Source organism: Callithrix jacchus, chromosome 7 (assembly GCF_049354715.1).
Source record: "Callithrix jacchus isolate 240 chromosome 7, calJac240_pri, whole genome shotgun sequence".
In the NCBI taxonomy this organism is placed as follows: Eukaryota; Metazoa; Chordata; class Mammalia; order Primates; family Cebidae; genus Callithrix; species Callithrix jacchus.
In genome coordinates this window covers 53365817-53382421 of record NC_133508.1, presented here as the reverse complement: position 1 = coordinate 53382421, position 16605 = coordinate 53365817, and the positions used below count along the sequence as shown (strand labels likewise).

Here is a 16605-nt window from a genome sequence, read left to right as displayed (position 1 = left end):
TGCTGGGGAAGATGTGACCTTGGGCCCCTGGGTGGAGACCAGAGGGAGTCAGGGAGGACCCCAACCCCAACACAAACACACTGCTGTTACCCAGCCCGAGAGGACCCATGGGGGATGCCCAAGGCTCTGTGGACTCCCCAAGAGCCACACTTGGGGACCTGGCTTTATGGCTTTATGAGCTGTGGCTCAGCCAAGCAGGAGACTAGGGCTTGAGTGACACAGACAGGGTCCTGCTTATCCATGAGGACAAGCATCATAGACCTGGTGGGAGCCCCTCTTTCCCCGGCATTTCCCTGGCAAGAAGTGGAACATGAGGAGGAGCCCAGGGACCCGAGCCTGCAGTGCCCACGTGGCCATGGGAAACTCATTCTGGACCAGTGCAGGTGGGGAGCTCATGTCCCAGGCCAGCACCCTTGCAGCTGAGACGAGGGATGGACAGCAGCTCTGGGAACCAGCTTTATTTTTCTCAGGAGCCTCTCACTGGGAATCAGACAACCCCAGAGAGCATCTGTGCCTGCCCTTGGTGACAGCATACCCCAACCTTGTCATTCATTAATGTGATGGTCAGTCACTGAGCACCTGCCAGATACTGGTTTTCTGGCATCTCACGCTCTGAGCTCTGTCCAAGGTGGGATTTGGCTTTCAATCAGGAGCCATCGTTTCTTCCAGGATGAGCCATGCTCTTCTGGGCTAGGTTAGAGCTGCCTCTTATGCCAAGGAATGAAGCTGGGCTGGAGGGAGAGGCAGGGTCTCAGTCCAACCTCAGCACCAGGGCAGCTGGGGTGCCCTGCTTCATCTTGCTGGGCCAGCTCACTGTGGGGCTGGTGGATTTGTCAGGTTGGAAATTGCTTTCTTCATCTAGAACAGAGAAAGGGGGTGGGAGTTGGGGGGATGTAGAGGAGGTTGAGAGGGGGGCTGCAGCATTTTTAGTTCCCCTAAGGGTTGTTTTTGGGCTGAATAGCAGAGCTCATGCCACCCCATTACACAGATGGGATCACCAAGGCCCAGAGAGGGGCAGGCTGGCCACTGGCTGGAAAACAAAGTAGGGGGAGCCAGGCCCAGTGGCCAACCTAGACCAGGAAGAGGGGACTCATCAGTATCCTCTGAACTCCCCAGGTTTGGATGGGAGCATGCTGTGTTCCCACCTCCCCAGCCTTCTCAGCATGGGTCCCCTGCTTTGCTCTGCCCTGGAGACCCTGGTACCTCTACCCAGGACACGCAGCCCACAGCTCTGCCCCGTGATGTCACGAAGAGGGACTGAAGGTTCAACAGCTCAAAGAGGTTGTGTGCCTGGAGGAGGGATTGTTAGGAAATGCTGGAGGGTAGAAGGCGTCCAGCCCACCTTCTGGCCACCTTCCTGCCCATGCCTCTGAGCCAGGAAGAGGGGCAGGGCCTGATGTGGGTGGGAGACCAGAGACCCAGGCCTGCAATGTCCAGTGTGGCCACTGGGGGATGCCAGAGTCCATGCAAGAGGCTGGGTGGGCAGCAGGTGGACAGGACCCAATATCCAGCACCCTCCATCAGCACAGAGTGGGCAGCGCCATCTCCAGGTCCCCTGCCGGCCTCTGCCCCTCCCCCGCCCGTGTGTCAGGCTCTGTCCAGAGTGTCTATGTCATTTGTCCAAGATCACACAGAGAAAATGTGCGGGACCTGAAACTGAAATGCACGTGCGCCTTGGTGCAACTCCATTGTCTCCTCTTGGAGACTTCCTTTTATCAAGCCCCCCAGTTCTCCTCTCTCTGCATCATCCCCACAATCTTGGCAGTGAAGGGCGACAGGGTGGGAGCTGCCCTGCCTGGTGTGCTGGTGAGGACACAGACCCGGGAGGGGCAGGGGGCAGCATAAGGCAGGCTGGCGGGCGGGGTGGGAGGGGAGGTTGGAGCCTGAGCGCCTTATCAGCTCTTCCCCCACACAGGGGCCTCCAGTGCCTGCACTCCCTAACTATCCTGTTACCTCATGCAGGGAGGTCTCTGGGGACAGCTTCAGGGTCACTGGTTCCGTGGGACAGCCCCCAGCCAAGATGTCCTGGAGACACTGCCAGGGGTGAGGAAGGGTCACAGGTGCAGAGCTGGCCCCCCCAGGCTGCCTCTCTCAGACCACCTCTCCCTCAGGAGATCAGCGGGCCTCTCCCCTCCCAGCCCTGCTGACCGACCCCCATGCCCCTCAGGAGTACCCACCTGCTGTCCCGGAGCCCAGGAAAGAGGCTCAGCCTGGAGGGCCTGCACCAGCTGGGGCCTTCGTATAATGCCCACCAGGATCTGGGACTCTGGCAAGTGGAGAGGGAGAGGGAGAGAGGTGCGTTACAAAGAAACAGGGACTCACATTGACTTAGCACCTACTTAGCCAAGAACTATGCTGGGTGTTCCTGTGGGGCTATTGTAACTATTGTCACCCTTTATAAAGGACAGGAAACAGGCTCAGCGGCACAGAGAGGCTCATTGTCTTGCCCAAGGACATTCAGCTTCTGAAGTAGAGGTGTGGTAGCTGAGGGTGACTGAGCGAGGCTGCCAGGGGGCCAGCAGGGACCCTGGCCACCACTGAGATCCCCCACGTTGCAGGTCCTCAAGACTGGAGTGAGCTGGGGACGCTGGCACGATGACGTCTGTGTGTCAGGTCTGGGCTTTCTCCTTCATTTCCCAAGAGGTTTCACATCTGGAGAAGCCCAGTAAAAGTGTGAGCCCAGGAGACCACCGTGTTCTGAGGCCCTCCTGTGTGCTGGGGGCCTTGGCAAGCTTCACTCTGGCCCTGGGGTATCACTGGCATTGTTGGATATTTAGTTTTGAGGGCCCAGCTTGGTGCTTTTGCTTTCTGTTGAGTAGAATAAAAACTTGACACCCAGACATACACATGTCCCCCTTCCTTTTATTTTTCTTTTTTTTTGGTTATCTTCTCAAGTTAAAAGACTTTTTTTTTTTTTTGAGACAGAGTCTCACTCTGTTGCCCAGGCTGGAGTGCAGTGGCACGATCTCGGCTCACTGCAACCTCCGCCTCCCGAGTAGCTGGGACTACAGGTGCATGCCACACGCCTGGCTAATTTTTTGTTTTTAGTAGAGACGGGGTTTCACCATGTTAGCCAGGATGGTCTCGATCACCTGACCTCATGATCTGCCCGCCTTGGCCTCCCAAAACGCTAGGATTACAGACATGAGCCACCGCGCTCACCCTCCTCTTCCTTTTATAATGAACAATGAGGCTATTTCTTGGGTGAGCAGTGGGGCCCCACAGCCTGGGCCTGTGTTGGTTGAAGCACTTTGCTGTGGCTCTAAGGGTAAAAGAAGACTTTGTCTTAAAGGCTCATTCTTCCTCTGCTCCAGGAGGTGAAGCCTCTTGGTGGGGTCATTCCAATGCAAACATTTTCAGATGAGATATTTGGCATGTTCCATGGTGTAATGCTAACAGTCTTCCGACTAGTGGGAAAAAGGGCCTAGCATTTGGGGTGAGAACGTCTGGCAACCCTATACTCTCTTGAGCCCTACTTTTCAGATGATGAAAATGCAGTACACAGAGCTTCAGTGGAATACTCACAATTCTTTAGCTCATAAGTGGATCTGTTCCTCTGGGGGTGGGCATAGGGGTGACCCATATGGTTGCACAGGTTGCTCACTGCACAAGATGCCTGCCCAAAGTGCAAGTGGAGACCAAAATCCAGCTGTGCTGTGCTTGCCAGGTGTGCACCTTGTCTCATTTGCACAGGGAGACACAGGGCTGACAGTGGCCTTGAGTGGGCAGGGCTACCCCCCAACCCCGCCTTGTCTTCTGGATGCAGATACTGGACTTGTCCCCACAGGAAATGATGCTCTAGTAAAGGTTTCCCCAAGCACTGGGTTCCAGACCTTTAAACAAGGGCCGCCATGCTTTTGTCTTTAAGGAGATGTTTTCCTCATGGCAACAGGGATTTGGGGGAGGGGCCTCATCTGGGAAACGCTTGAAGGGAGGCCTGAAGGGAAGCTTCTGAAAGACCCTGGTGTGTCCCCAACCTCTTACCCTAGCAGCTGCCCAGGGGCTGCCTTACAAGCACCCGGCCGCCGTCTCTTTTCAGACAAGTCAGTCACCCCAAGGGAGGAAGGCCATGATCTCCATTTTACTGATGAGGAAACTGAGGCTCAGGCAAAGTGACTTGGCCAAGGTCACACAGTTAGTTGCTAAGCCACAGAGCCTGGATGCAGATCCTGTCTGCCTGATGGGTCCAAGCAGGAGGCAGAGGGCATCCCCCCACCGACTTCCTCCCCCTTCTGGCTGGCACCTGTGCTCTCCACCAGGGGATACTCGGCCACGTCTGTAGAGGTCACAACCTTGACCACCTCCTCCAGCGGCATGTCCTTGGCCAGCGTGGTGATGCTGTGGTTCATGAAGTGTTCCACCCTCACGCGGTGGGAGCTGCGGGAAGAGGGCCTCCCATCAGGTCCTGGAGTCAGGGATGTCAGACCCAGGCCGGGCAGGGGCATCTTGGGGGAGCTTTGCTGGAACCAGGGACTCACGGCTCTGGAGTGTGGGCAGAGCTGGAGAGGTTCCTGGAATGAGGGACGCCTAGAACCCACGGTGGGAGGAAAACCTGGAGACCACATCCCTGACGGCCCAGTTCCGAATCCCCCCTGCCCCCCCGTGCCTCCATATCCTCCAGTCAGTTTCACTTTGGCCTTTTTTACCCAGCAGCCTTCTCTGGAGAATTTCATTTGAATAAAAAGTATATGCGGCTGGGCATGTACTGGCTCATGCCTGTAATCCTAGCACTTTGGGAAGCCAAAGCAGGTGGATCACTCGTGGCCAGGAGTTTGAGACCAGCCTGGCCAATATGGTGAAACCTCGTCTCTACTGAAAATATAAAAACAATCTGAGCATGGAGACATGCGCCTCGTCTGAGCTACCTGGGAGGCTGAGGCAGAAGAATCGCTTGAATCTGGGAGGTAGAGGTTGCAGTGACTGAGATTGTGCAACTGCACTTCAGCCTGTGACACAGCAAGAGAGACTCTATCTCACACACACAAAGTATATCTTTCCTCCAGGGCAAGAACTTGAAGGTTTGGAAACCACTGGGGCGACAGCCCCATTTTAGAGGAACAGGTTCAGGGCAAGGCAGCAGCTTGCTCGTGTCTGGGACGGGGCCTCGGACCCGGTGGCTCTCAGAGTGTCTTTGGTCTGCTTCTCTGGTGCCAGAATCTGCTCTGGTCCGATATGTCTGGTGGAGTGAGGACCTCAAAGCCCATTTCCGTTCTTGTTCCACCTCCTGCTCCTAAAGTCCCAGTGAAGGCACAGAAGTGGGGAGAGGGGAGGACACCCAGCTCTGGTGTTGGAGCAGGACACGGCCCCTCTCTGAGCCCCGGTTTCCTCACCCTGCATGCGGGGCAGTATTCATCCTCATGCTGTGAGGACCAGCTGACCTGACAGACACTGAGGCCTGAAGGCCGAGGCCTTGCCCAAGGTCACCAGGGGCACTGGGGAGAGTGGAGAGCAGAGCACAACTGGTGTCAGCCCCTCCCGGCCGCCATGTCCGATGTCAGCTGCGGTGGCGTTTCTTTTCTTTTCTTTTTATTTTGAGACAGAGTTTCCCTCTTGTTGCCCAGGCTGGAGTGCGATGGTGTGATCTCGGCTCACTGCAACCTCCATCTCCTGTATTCAAGTGATTCTCCTGCCTCAGCCTCCCAAGTAGCTGGAACTACAAGTGCATGCCACCACACCTGGCTAATTTTTGTATTTTTAGTAGAGATGGGCTTTCACCATGTTGGCCAGGATGGCCTTGATCTCTTGACCTAATAAGCTGCCTGCCTCAGCCTCCCAAAGTGCTGGGATTACAGGCATGAGCCAGCGCGCCCGGCCTGCGGTGGTGTTTCTTTTTAGAGGTGCCCTCCACCCCCAACCCTGCCCAGACACTGTGATCCTTTCAGCCAGCCTGAGGTGGGTGCTGCTCACCTAATCTTGCGGCCCAGAATCCGTGGCAGGTATGGCAGCTTCTTGACGATGATGGTGCCATCGTAGAAAGAGGGCTGGCAGCTCTGTGCAATGGCATTGGCTGCCAGCACTGCCATCAGCACGGGCAACACATGCACTATCTGGCCGGTCATCTCAAAGGCCAGCAGTGCCGTGGAGATGGTGTGGGTCACAGCCCCTGAGAAGGCTGCAGCCCCTGTGGGGGCAGAGTCAGGCAGGGCAGCTCAGGCCAGGGGCCAGCCTCATGTGAGGGCAAGGCTGGCACAGCTGCAGCCAGGGTCCAGGCAACAGGCTGGGCACTGTGGGAACTGCCCCAAGGCCTGAGCTTGATGAGAAAAGAGTGATAAGGGAGGCCACGGGGCATGGGGGAGAGGACGGGAGCTCTGAGGAAGAAATGGGACCTGGGGAATGGTGGGGCTCAGGAAGGACAGGCCCCCATGAGGGGTGGGGGACTCACTGGGGGGCTGGGAGGTTCTCTGTGCCCTGTGGAACCACTGGTTCGTTCTCCAGTTCCAGCCCAGCCCCACGACGTCACCCACCCAACAGGCCCCTGACCCACTCACCTGCCAGGGCATACCCCCCGGGCATGATGGGATTGGTGACCCCTCCAGCCACGATGCCCTCAGGGAAAATGAAAGAGACAGTCTCCCCAAAGAGGCGCCCGATGGCAGCTCCTGGCCATAGACTTAGGGTGAGGGGGATCCAGGCTGACCCGGCCCCCACAGCCCTCCATCCCTGCGGACCATCCCAGAAGAGGGTGAACCAGGAGCCATGGCCCTGCCCCAAGAACCCTGAAACTCTCAGAACCTCAGACCCCAGACTCACCGAAGACGAAGACGGGCATGAAGTACCCGGCAGGCACGGGGATGGTGGTGGCCAGAATCAGCATCCAGAACTGTGAGGGGGGGAGCCCAGGGCAGAGCTTAGAGGCTGCTGGGCAAGGCGTGGACAAGGGAGGACAGAACAGGGGACAGGGGTGCATCCTAGAGAGAAAGAGGGTGCCCGGCCATGTGCCCATTGCCAGAGTCTGTCATTAGGGGAGGGTTCTCACCCTGAGAAATGCCCACTGTGTGCCTGGCACTGGTGCCAGGTATGTCCCTTTTTACCTCCTCAGCCTTCCCAGTAACCACCCCATTTCAAAGATGGGAAGACTGAGGCCCAGAAAGCTGAAGCCACTTGCCCTGGACCATGTGGGGAGCAGGGGGCACATCAGGAAATATGGGTGGGACGCCTGGGCTCCATGCCACCAACTGCGGGAAGGCAACCCCCTCCCCACCAAAGCTGGTCCTGGCTCTGTGCACATGTGGGAGTCCGGGGGACCCACCTTCATAACCAGGAAGAAGGCAAGGGTCCCAAAGATGGTGAACCTCGGGTGGTACCATTCCCACCACAGGTGCTGGGGGTCGAGCTCCTCAGGCCAGGGTGGGCTGGAGTTCCGGGTCATCAGCACCCAAGAGTGGTTGTCGAACATCGAATCCAGAAGCTGCTGCATGGAGAGCTGGGGTGGGGCAGGTGGGAATTGGACATGAGGGGCCTTAGTGGCAGACCCCAGCCACCTGTGCACCACCTGACCCCGCCTGGAATCCTCCTCTGCCACTTCCCAGCGGGAGGCCTTAGGCCCGAAGCTGTAGTCTCTTCGGTAAAATAATGCCCAGGCATCTCCTCTATGGGGTATTGGGGGAATTACATGAGATACACGCAAAGTGGGCAACAAATAGGGCTTCCCCACTCCTGCCACTCCAGCTCAGGGCCCCTTACCCGAGAAGCTAGGAAGCGGCCCACGCCGGGTGGGTAGGTGATGGAGGCGAGAACCAAGGCAGCCAGGGCGGAGTACACAGGCTTGCTGTGGGGTGTGGGTGAGCTCCAGGGCTGGCCCTCCCTTTCCCCCATCCGGAGGAGAGGGAAGCAGGGCCTCGCCCAGGCAGGACAGCAAGGCAAGGACCAGGGAGGAAGAAGAGTGGGAATGGAGAACACGGACTGGGCCCGCTCCAGGGGACAGAACCTGTGGGTCAGCCCCACACTCCTGGGTATTCTTAGGAGTAGAGGCTGATAGGAGAATTGGGGCACAGGCAGGCTGGGAGGGAGGACAGAGTGGGGCCAGGCCAGGGTGGGGCTCATGCGCCTGGGGCAGGAGGGCTCAGCCAACATAAGGTTGGGGGTACACAGGGGACTTCGCTGAGAGGTCCCCAGCCCCTAGTCCAGAGCCTACCTAGTGGCCATGAGCTTGGAGCTGAACTGATTGTTCTTGATGAAACCAAGGAAGACTCGCTGGCAGAAGAGGTAAGCGCAACTCACAATGCCACAGATACCCCTGGGGAGTAGGGAGCCATGAGTCCAGAGCCCAACCCCAGAACCAGAGGTCCAGTCCAGACCTGGGGATGCCATGTTGGACTCTCAGGGGCCCAAGGTTCCCACTCACCCCAACGCCACAAAAAAGAAGATCTCTGGCAGGTCGAAGGGGATGTCCACCCGGAAACTGGTCTTGAAGAGGGAGGTGATGGTCTCTGGGAAAGGAGGGCAGTGGGGAGCCTAGATGATGCTCCCACCCCACCCAAACCCAAGTCCCAGGATAACAGGCCAGGGTGGAGGGGTGCCAGGTCCTGACCCTGAATCTGTTTCCTGGCATTGGAGGCCCCCACAATCAGGCTCCTGCCTCTCTGTCCAGCCTCACCCCCTTCTACCCTCAGGCACCTGCCTGCCCTTCATGCTTCACACAGGTCAGCCCCTCCATCCTCCCAGAAGGAGGTGGAAACAGGGAGGAGGAAAAAGAGAGAGAAAGAAGGAAGGGAAGAACAAGGGATGTACATAGGGGAGAAGGGAAGCCCCCTCCACCCAGCCCCCAGGCAGGGCCAGGGTCAGGCAGCCCAGGGGCTCACCCTGCTCGCTGTTGAAGACCGCCAGGAGTCGGAACATGAAGGCCCCGCAGGTGGCTGCAAAGAAGCCCCTCCAGTAATCCCAGACAGAGAAGTGGGAAGACATGACCTCGATGCTGAACAGGACGCCTGGGGGCGACACTGATCTCAGTTGGGACCCCCACCCCCAGCCTCACCCCCCTACCCCCACCCACCTGCGGCTGTAGAGCCCCCTCCCTATGTAACCTCCTCCCTGATCCATCTGTCCTGCTTCCCTACAGTCTGGACAGGAACAGACAGGAGGGAAGGACAGGGCATGCGCCCTGGGTGGGGAGGACCCCGCTGCCCAGGGACCCGTCCAGCCTGGGATACAGGTGTGCGCCCTCTCACTATCGGGTGGGGACGGTTACGATCCCCATTTTACAGAGGAGGAAGCCGGGCTCAGAGAGGCCAACGGGCCAGGATCACACGTGGATTTCAAACCCATGTCTCTCTAATGTCACCCTGAAGCCTCTCAGCACCGCCCAACCACGTCCCGTCTCCCCCCGCTCCCCACGTCCCTGGGGGTTGGCTGACTCCAAGACAGGGCTGAAGTTAGAACTAGAATGAGCCCCGCCCCCTCCTCCAGGCTCTCTGCGGGGCCGAGGGAGCCCAGGGTGTGAGGGGAGGAGCATCAGCGACCCAGGGGGCGGGGCACGAGGGGTCTCACCGCTGAAGGGAGCTGCGAAGACTGTGGCCACGCCCACTGCCGCCGCTGCCGCCAGCATTTCGGTTTGCTTGCTCTTATTCTAGTGGGATCCGAGTCCAGGGCTCAGCGTCAGCCCCTCCCTCCCCACTCCCATTCCACCAAGGAAGCCCGTGAGTCCCTAACCTCAGGCTCCCCGATGGTCGCTGTGCGCACACGGCCCAGATAGGCAGCCATCATCACAGACAGGTGCACGAAGGGACCCTGCAGAGGGAGGGGTGGGCCCAGGGCCCAGGTGAGGGCAGCAGAAGAGCCTCACCCAGAGGCCACCGCAAGGCGTCCACACCACGCCCTCTCCTCCATCTCCCCAACCCCCAGGGCTGTCCTCAGGTGGCTCTTGTCACACTGGGGACCTGACCTGCCTCTTCCCCTAAGATGGAGCTCCCTGAAGGCATGGACGGCCTGAGTCTGCTCTGACTCAGTTTTGGTGGTGATGGGGGAGAGGATAGGTTCAGGATGAGGTGGGAGGGGTGGTTGGGGTGCCCTCATGCCTGCCCATACCACTTTGCCCAGGAAGAGAGTGCTGCCACAGGCCAGGGTGCAGGAGAGGCCCACCACCTTGGCCCCAAAGTTCTTAATATCCAGGTAGTCCTCCAAGATCACACCCGACAACATGGTCTTCACCTCCGGGACTCCGGAACCTTGCCAGGGGTGCGCAGAGCCAGAAGGGGGACAATCTCTGGATTAAAATTATCAACGCTCTACCCGCGCGGTGTTTTCACATTACAGTCTTGCCAGATCAGCAGAACCCTCTCAAGGTAGGATTATTTTCCTTTGGGGACAGGGTCTGGCTCTGTTGGCCACACTGGAGTACAGTGGCAGCCTCATAGCTCATAGCTCACGGCAGCCTCAGATGCCAGGACTCAAGTTATCTACCCAAGTCAGCCTCCTGAATAGCTGGGACTACAGGCGGAGACCACTTTGCCCGGCTTATTTTTTCAAGAGGAGTGCTATGTTGCCTGGGCTGCTCTAGAACTCCTGACCTCAAGCGATCCGTCCCCTTATGGCTCCCAAAGTGCTGGGATTACAGGCATGAGCCAGTGTGCCCAGCTGGGTTAGGATTCCTTTGTTTCAGGCTGGAGTGCAGTGGTGAAACACGGCTCACTGCAGGACTGAATTCCCAGCTCAAGTAATTCTCACACCTCAGCTTCCTGAGTAGCTTCGACCACAGGCACATGCAATCATGCCCAGCTGATTTTTTCTTTTTTTCTTTTTTTTTTTTTTGAGACAGAGTTTCACTCTTGTTACCCAGGCTGGAGTGCAATGGCGCGATCTCGGCTCACCGCAACCTCTGCCTCATGGGTTCAGGCAATTCTCCTGCCTCAGCCTCCCGAGTAGCTGGGATTACAGGCACGCGCCACCATGCCCAGCTAATTTTTTGTATTTTTGGTAGAGATGGGGTTTCACCATGTTAACCAGGATGGTCTGGATCTATTGACCTTGATCCACCCGCCTCGGCCTCCCAAAGTGCTGGGATTACAGGCTTGAGCCACCGCGCCTGGCCTGATTTTTTCTATTTGTTTTAGAGACAGGGTCTCCCTGTGTTGCCCAGGCTGGTCTCAAACTCTAGGCACAGGTGATCCTCCTGCCTCAACCTTCTAAAGTTCTGGGATTACAGTCATGAGTCGTTGCACCTGGCCCAGGATAAGATCTTTGAACCCATTTTGCAGATTTCGACACTGAGCGTCACAGAGGGAATGGGAGTTGTTCACGTTCCTCCCCGCCAGGCCTGACAGATGGCTGTGGCAGGATGGGGGAAGCCTGGATGAAACCTCAGGCCACTACCGAGTGAGCCTGGAGCTCCCCTCTGCTGGCCTGCAGCTGGAGACAGGGCTGAGCAACCTGGGGGAGCTGTGCCTCCTCCACGGGCCCCTTCCTGGCACCAGCACAGGCCCCACAGGGGATCTCTTTCCAGGGAGCCCTTGGAAAGTGGGTAGGGCCAGTAGTGACCCAAGAGTCAAGCTGGCCTTCTTGCTGTGTGCCTTCGGGCAAGCCACACAACTCTTGCTTCTGGGCCTTCATCTGTAAAATGAGGCTGCTGCTTCCCAACTCCCCCCGTCAGAAGCCCCCTGGGATCTGAGAAGGTTTTGGCCAGTGGGGACTGGCATGGTGACCGTGTACTCACCTCCAGAGGATGGCGTGATGCTCTGGGAGAAGCCCGAGGAGAAAGAGATGAGGGCCACAGGGTACACAGTCCAGGAGAGATACCGGAGCAGGTGACCGTCCCCAATCTCTCGGTACAGCCACTGGTGTGCTGCGAATGGCTGGGTATCAGGGGGCCACCCACAGCCTCTGCAGCCCTTGGGACCAACACTGTGGTGCCCACTGACTGAACAGGAAATGGAGGCACAAAGAGGGGAGGACCAGGACACCCAGTGAGGCGCAGACCCCTGAGAGGAGGCAGGAGTGCGACCCTGGGTCCATATCCCAGCTTTACCACTTCCTAGCTCAGTGACCTTGGGAAACCACTCAAGCTCTCTCTGAGCTTCAGTTTCCCCATCTGTCAAGTGGGCTAGTGATGGGCTCTCCCTCACAGGCTCATTGTAGACTAAAGAGAGCCACTGAGAACTGAATGACACAGGTGTGAAGCTCCGAACACCGCAGTAGGTCCTGTGCTTCAGGCAGCTGAGGGTCTCCAGAGGAAGTGTCTTAGACCCTTCCTGCCCACACCCCCTCTTCCAGGCAGGCCTCAGGGTGGAGGCAGGCTGCTGAGGAATGGGGGGCAAGGCTCCAGGTTTGGTGATCTAGGCAAGTGCCCCTACTCCTGCCCTAGGGTGCGGAGGAGGGAAGGAGAAAGAATGGTGTGGCTGTAAGAGGAGACACAGAGCTCAGAGGAGGAAGGGCTGTGGGGAACATTCAGGCCTCTCTCCCTCATGGAAATGAGATGGTTGAGGTCCAGAGAGGGGCAGGAGCCTGCCCAGGATCACACAGCAAGTCAGGAGTAAAGCCAGGACCAGATCCCCACCCAGAGCCCTCTCCCCACCTCCGCTGCACCTGGTGACATCCATCTGGCATGCCCAGAGCGAGCTCAGAATTCCTTGGCCCAGGACAGCACCTGCCATGGAGAGATTACCTTGGACCACACTCCCAACAGCGAAGTCCATGGTGTAGCTGACCAGGGCCATGAGCACCCCGAGGGCCATCAGGAAGTACCAGTCCTCGCCCAGGCGGAACAGCTTCTGTTTTAGCCACTCCAGGCCTCCTGAGACAGGGCATAGAGGTCATGGCCCAGGGTGGGGCAGGGTACACAGACAGTCTCTTCCTTGGAGGCCTGTTGGGCTCCAGGCAGGGAGACTGGGGCAGGATGGGTGGATCTTGGTGGTGGAGCATGGGGTAGTCCTGAGGGGGCCCTGCATGGGGTGGAGAGGGGGCCCTGCATGAGGTGGAGCATGGGGTAGTCCACTGGGGACTGGGCACGATTTGTGATAGGTGACAATCATGACACAGTGGGTGCCAAGACTGCTGCCCCTGCTGGAAAGCCTTTGACTCGTCCACCCTCTACATCCCTGCTTCTACTGGGGACTCCTGGGGGACAGGGAGTGTGGAGGGGGCTGGCAGCTACGCTTTCACCTGAATCCCCGAAGGGTCCATAGCTTAGAGAGCTCCAGGGTCTAGCAGACTCCTGCGTGTCCCAGGACCTGTGGCGCCAGGTATCTTCCGGGTTCCCAGCAATGCCCCTGGCCCACTGGCTGCCAGCCCAGCCTGGGAGCTGGCCATTACTGACTGTGGGTACCAGCCCCTGGGGCTGCACTTGGCTTCCTTCCGGGGTCCCTGCCTGCTCTGCCCCATAGCTGAGGGCCTCTAAGAAAAGGTGCCCAGTGCAGGCTGCCCCCCCCTTTTCTGTACCCCAGCTGTCCCAGCAGCTGACCCTCAGGGCCCCTCATTGGCACAGGTAGGTGAGGGAGAGGCCTGGGAGGAGGGTAGGCACAGTGACCAGGCCTCAGGCTGCCCTCAAAAGGCAGAGGCAGATGCCCAGCCCATCTGACCCACAGACAGCTGGACAGACAGACCGCTTCCCTCCCTACACCCAGGAGACTCTGGACCAAGATGTCCTGGACAAATGCCAGGAGGAGGGTGGCTTCTGGGCAGGGAGGTGGGGTGGGAGCTGGGCAGGGGGATGTCCTGAGGGGTCCGCCACGGGGAGGGGAAGGAGACCTGGCTCTCACCTCGGATGCCTCGGCGGATGCGGGGACATGGGCCCCACAGCTCCTGCAGAGTCACAGGGTCCCCTGAAGAGCCCTCATGCAGCCCCACCAGTTCCTCCATCAGGTCCCTGGGGAAGTGGATAGAGGCAGGGACCCGGGTGAGCTGCTTTGGTTAGAGGCAGGCACCCAGGTAAGCTGCTCCTCGTCCTCGAAAGGCCTCTCGGCCCTTCCAGGGCTCTCCCTTCCAAATGAAGAGGAAGGATTGGGTTTTCCTGTGTGTGTGTTTGTGTGTGTGTGTGTGTGTGTGTGTGTGTGTGTGTGTGTGTGTGTGTGAAGTTATCACACTAGGTCTGTGTGTGCCCTCATCCCTGAGGTTCTGTCACTGTGGGTGTGCACCTGTGTGTGTCATTGTGTGAGATGGAGGTGGGATTCCTAGGTGTCCCCCCATGTCCAGCAGCTGACAGGGCACAGGCTGGAGCCCAAGCCCTGCTCAGAGCCTTCCCCTTCTGTGGCCACCACTCGAACCCTTCTGGATCGCTTGGTGCTTCCACTGCTGGGAGCAGTCTCTGGCCAGGGCTGTCCCAGGGATGGCTCTGACTCTCCCTGTCCACTCCCGAGCACCCCCCACCCCAGCTCAGGCCACAGAGGCAGGAAAATCCCAGGCCCAAAATGAGACCCCTCCAGGACCAAAGTGAGGTGTTGGCTCCTGCCCCTGCCACCCCCTCCTCCCAGCCTGCCTGGCCCTGGCAAGCCCCAGCTCCTTGCAGCCACCCCCTCACCTGTCAGTCCTGCTGTGGCTGAGCTGGCGCTCCTCTCACAGAGCCTCCAGCTCCCCTGCACCTGGACAGGTGTGTGTTCCAACAATCAACAGCCTCCCCCCTTTCCTGCCTGGGCCCAGAGTTTATGGCAAACACTTCAAATGTCCTTGAAAACCAACCAGAACTGCCCAGGAGCAGAGCAGAGCAGAGCAGAGCCGCCAAGAGAGAGGGGGGCAGCAGCTTCCCCACCCACCAGAGCCACACAGGGTGGTGCCCGGCTGCACCAGGCTCCCGGGCTGCTGCTGGGCAGGGGCCAGGGAAGGGGAGCTCACGCACACAGCAGGACAGCGAGGAGTCATCTGCCCAAGCTGAGGCTGAAGGTCCAGGGGACTCAGAGCTGGACATGGAAGGTTTGGAAAAGCACAGAGGGAGATGGAGGAGGCTGGGCAAGGAAGGCGAGGACAGGCCGGCAAAAGTGAGTGGGGCAGCATGCCTGCACCCTCCCTGTGTGCCAGGTACACAGCCAGCCTTCCCCAGATTAATCACCGTAAGTGCCCACAGAAGCCCCATGAGGCAGGCAGGGTGATCTCGTTGTAAAGAAATGGTGTCTCAGGGAGGCAAAGCTGCCTGTCCAAGATCAGAGGCCGAGGCAGAGTCAGGACTCCCAGCCGGGTTGCCTAGGTTCAACCATTCCTCCCTCACCCGGTTGCATTTCCAGACCTGGAGAGTGGCTACCTTCAGAACAGCCTTCCCAGTGGTCCTTGCAAGACAACAGCCGTCAGGCCTTCTCCTCGCCCGGCCGCTCCTCCAGCTGCTGGCCCTCTTCCTAGGAGCCCCCAGCCCCCAGCCCAGAGCTGTAGCATCGGCGGCGGCTGCCTAGGACCCAAAGACCCAAGGGTGGGACCAACCTGCCAGGCTCCCTCCCCTCCGTGGACAGCGGCTCCCTCTGGGAGGAGGACGAGGTGTTCTATAACTGAGGAGGGGGCTGTGCCGGTCCTGCACTGTTCACACCATGACCTCGCCACGTGGGCAGCCCAGGCATATCTAGACCCTGGGGTCCAGGGCAGGGCATCTCTTGACCCCTCGGGTAGGCACAGGGTCAGTGCAGCAGGGATGGGCCAGCATTCATGGTGGCCTCTCTGTGCCTCGGTGGACCTGCCCCTGGCAGTGGGAGCCATAATCCCCTTCCCCTTCATTAGGTCACTCAGGTGGGCACCTTCCCCTGCAGGGTGTCTGCCCTCAGGGAACTCAAGGACTCTCAGAGACGGCCCAGAGGAGCCACAGCCAGGCCCCAGGGGGACAGCCAGGGAGAGAACTGGGACCCACTTAGAGTGGGGTCTGGGAACCCTGCCCATACCTGGGGCTCAGGCCCTCACACTCCCCTGTGTATCTGCCCCCCCGCAAAGGTGGGGTGGCCACTTCTGGTAGCTAAGCACCCACTCCCCAGCTCTCCTCACCAGGACATCTGTCTCTGTGGAGTGTCTGTGTATCTGTCCCCCAGCAAAGGTGAGGTGGCCACTTCTGGTAGCTAAGCACCGGCTCCCTAGCTCTCCTCACCAGGACATCTGTCTCTGTGGAGTGTCTGTGTGTCTGTCCCTCCCTCTCTGAACCTGCTTCCTCAGTGCTCCTTGCTCCTCCCCAGGGAGCCCCCTCCCCCTCCTTGCAGCTCCCTCCCATCTCACTCAAGGCTCTCTGAAGACATTAAAGTGGTGGATTCACCCTGGATGACCTTGGCCTGGTCTCTGCTGGGGAAGATGTGACCTTGGGCCCCTGGGTGGAGACCAGAGGGAGTCAGGGAGGACCCCAACCCCAACACAAACACACTGCTGTTACCCAGCCCGAGAGGACCCATGGGGGATGCCCAAGGCTCTGTGGACTCCCCAAGAGCCACACTTGGGGACCTGGCTTTATGGCTTTATGAGCTGTGGCTCAGCCAAGCAGGAGACTAGGGCTTGAGTGACACAGACAGGGTCCTGCTTACCCATGAGGACAAGCATCATAGACCTGGTGGGAGCCCCTCTTTCCCCGGCATTTCCCTGGCAAGAAGTGGAACATGAGGAGGAGCCCAGGGACCCGAGCCTGCAGTGCCCACGTGACCATGGGAAACTCATTCTGGACCAGTGCAGGTGGGGAGCTCATGTCCCAGGCCAGCACCCTTGCAGCTGAGACGAGGGATGGAC

The 16605-nt window shown here is 58.9% G+C and overlaps 1 protein-coding gene across 2 annotated transcripts; it reads right to left on the bottom strand.

Moving 5' to 3' along the window:
- Positions 1 to 443: 443 nt before the first annotated feature.
- Positions 444 to 13798, bottom strand: LOC100400180 (chloride channel protein ClC-Kb). Of its 2 annotated transcripts, XM_035307854.3 has the most exons (19): positions 13689 to 13798; positions 12596 to 12724; positions 11648 to 11776; positions 10024 to 10163; positions 9649 to 9726; positions 9487 to 9565; positions 8802 to 8927; positions 8345 to 8429; positions 8135 to 8236; positions 7684 to 7768; positions 7250 to 7423; positions 6751 to 6820; positions 6489 to 6599; positions 5908 to 6121; positions 4244 to 4377; positions 2178 to 2266; positions 1954 to 2034; positions 1204 to 1290; positions 444 to 858 (listed from the first exon to the last, which is right to left on the bottom strand). In XM_035307854.3, exons 1-19 carry the CDS (start codon positions 13786 to 13788, stop codon positions 811 to 813), a joined length of 2061 nt encoding a protein of 686 aa, XP_035163745.3. In that variant the 5' UTR covers positions 13789 to 13798; the 3' UTR covers positions 444 to 810. The 2 variants fall into 2 exon arrangements, with proteins under 2 accessions (XP_035163745.3, XP_035163746.3); XM_035307855.3 differs by lacking the exon at positions 1204 to 1290.
- Positions 13799 to 16605: the final 2807 nt, after the last annotated feature.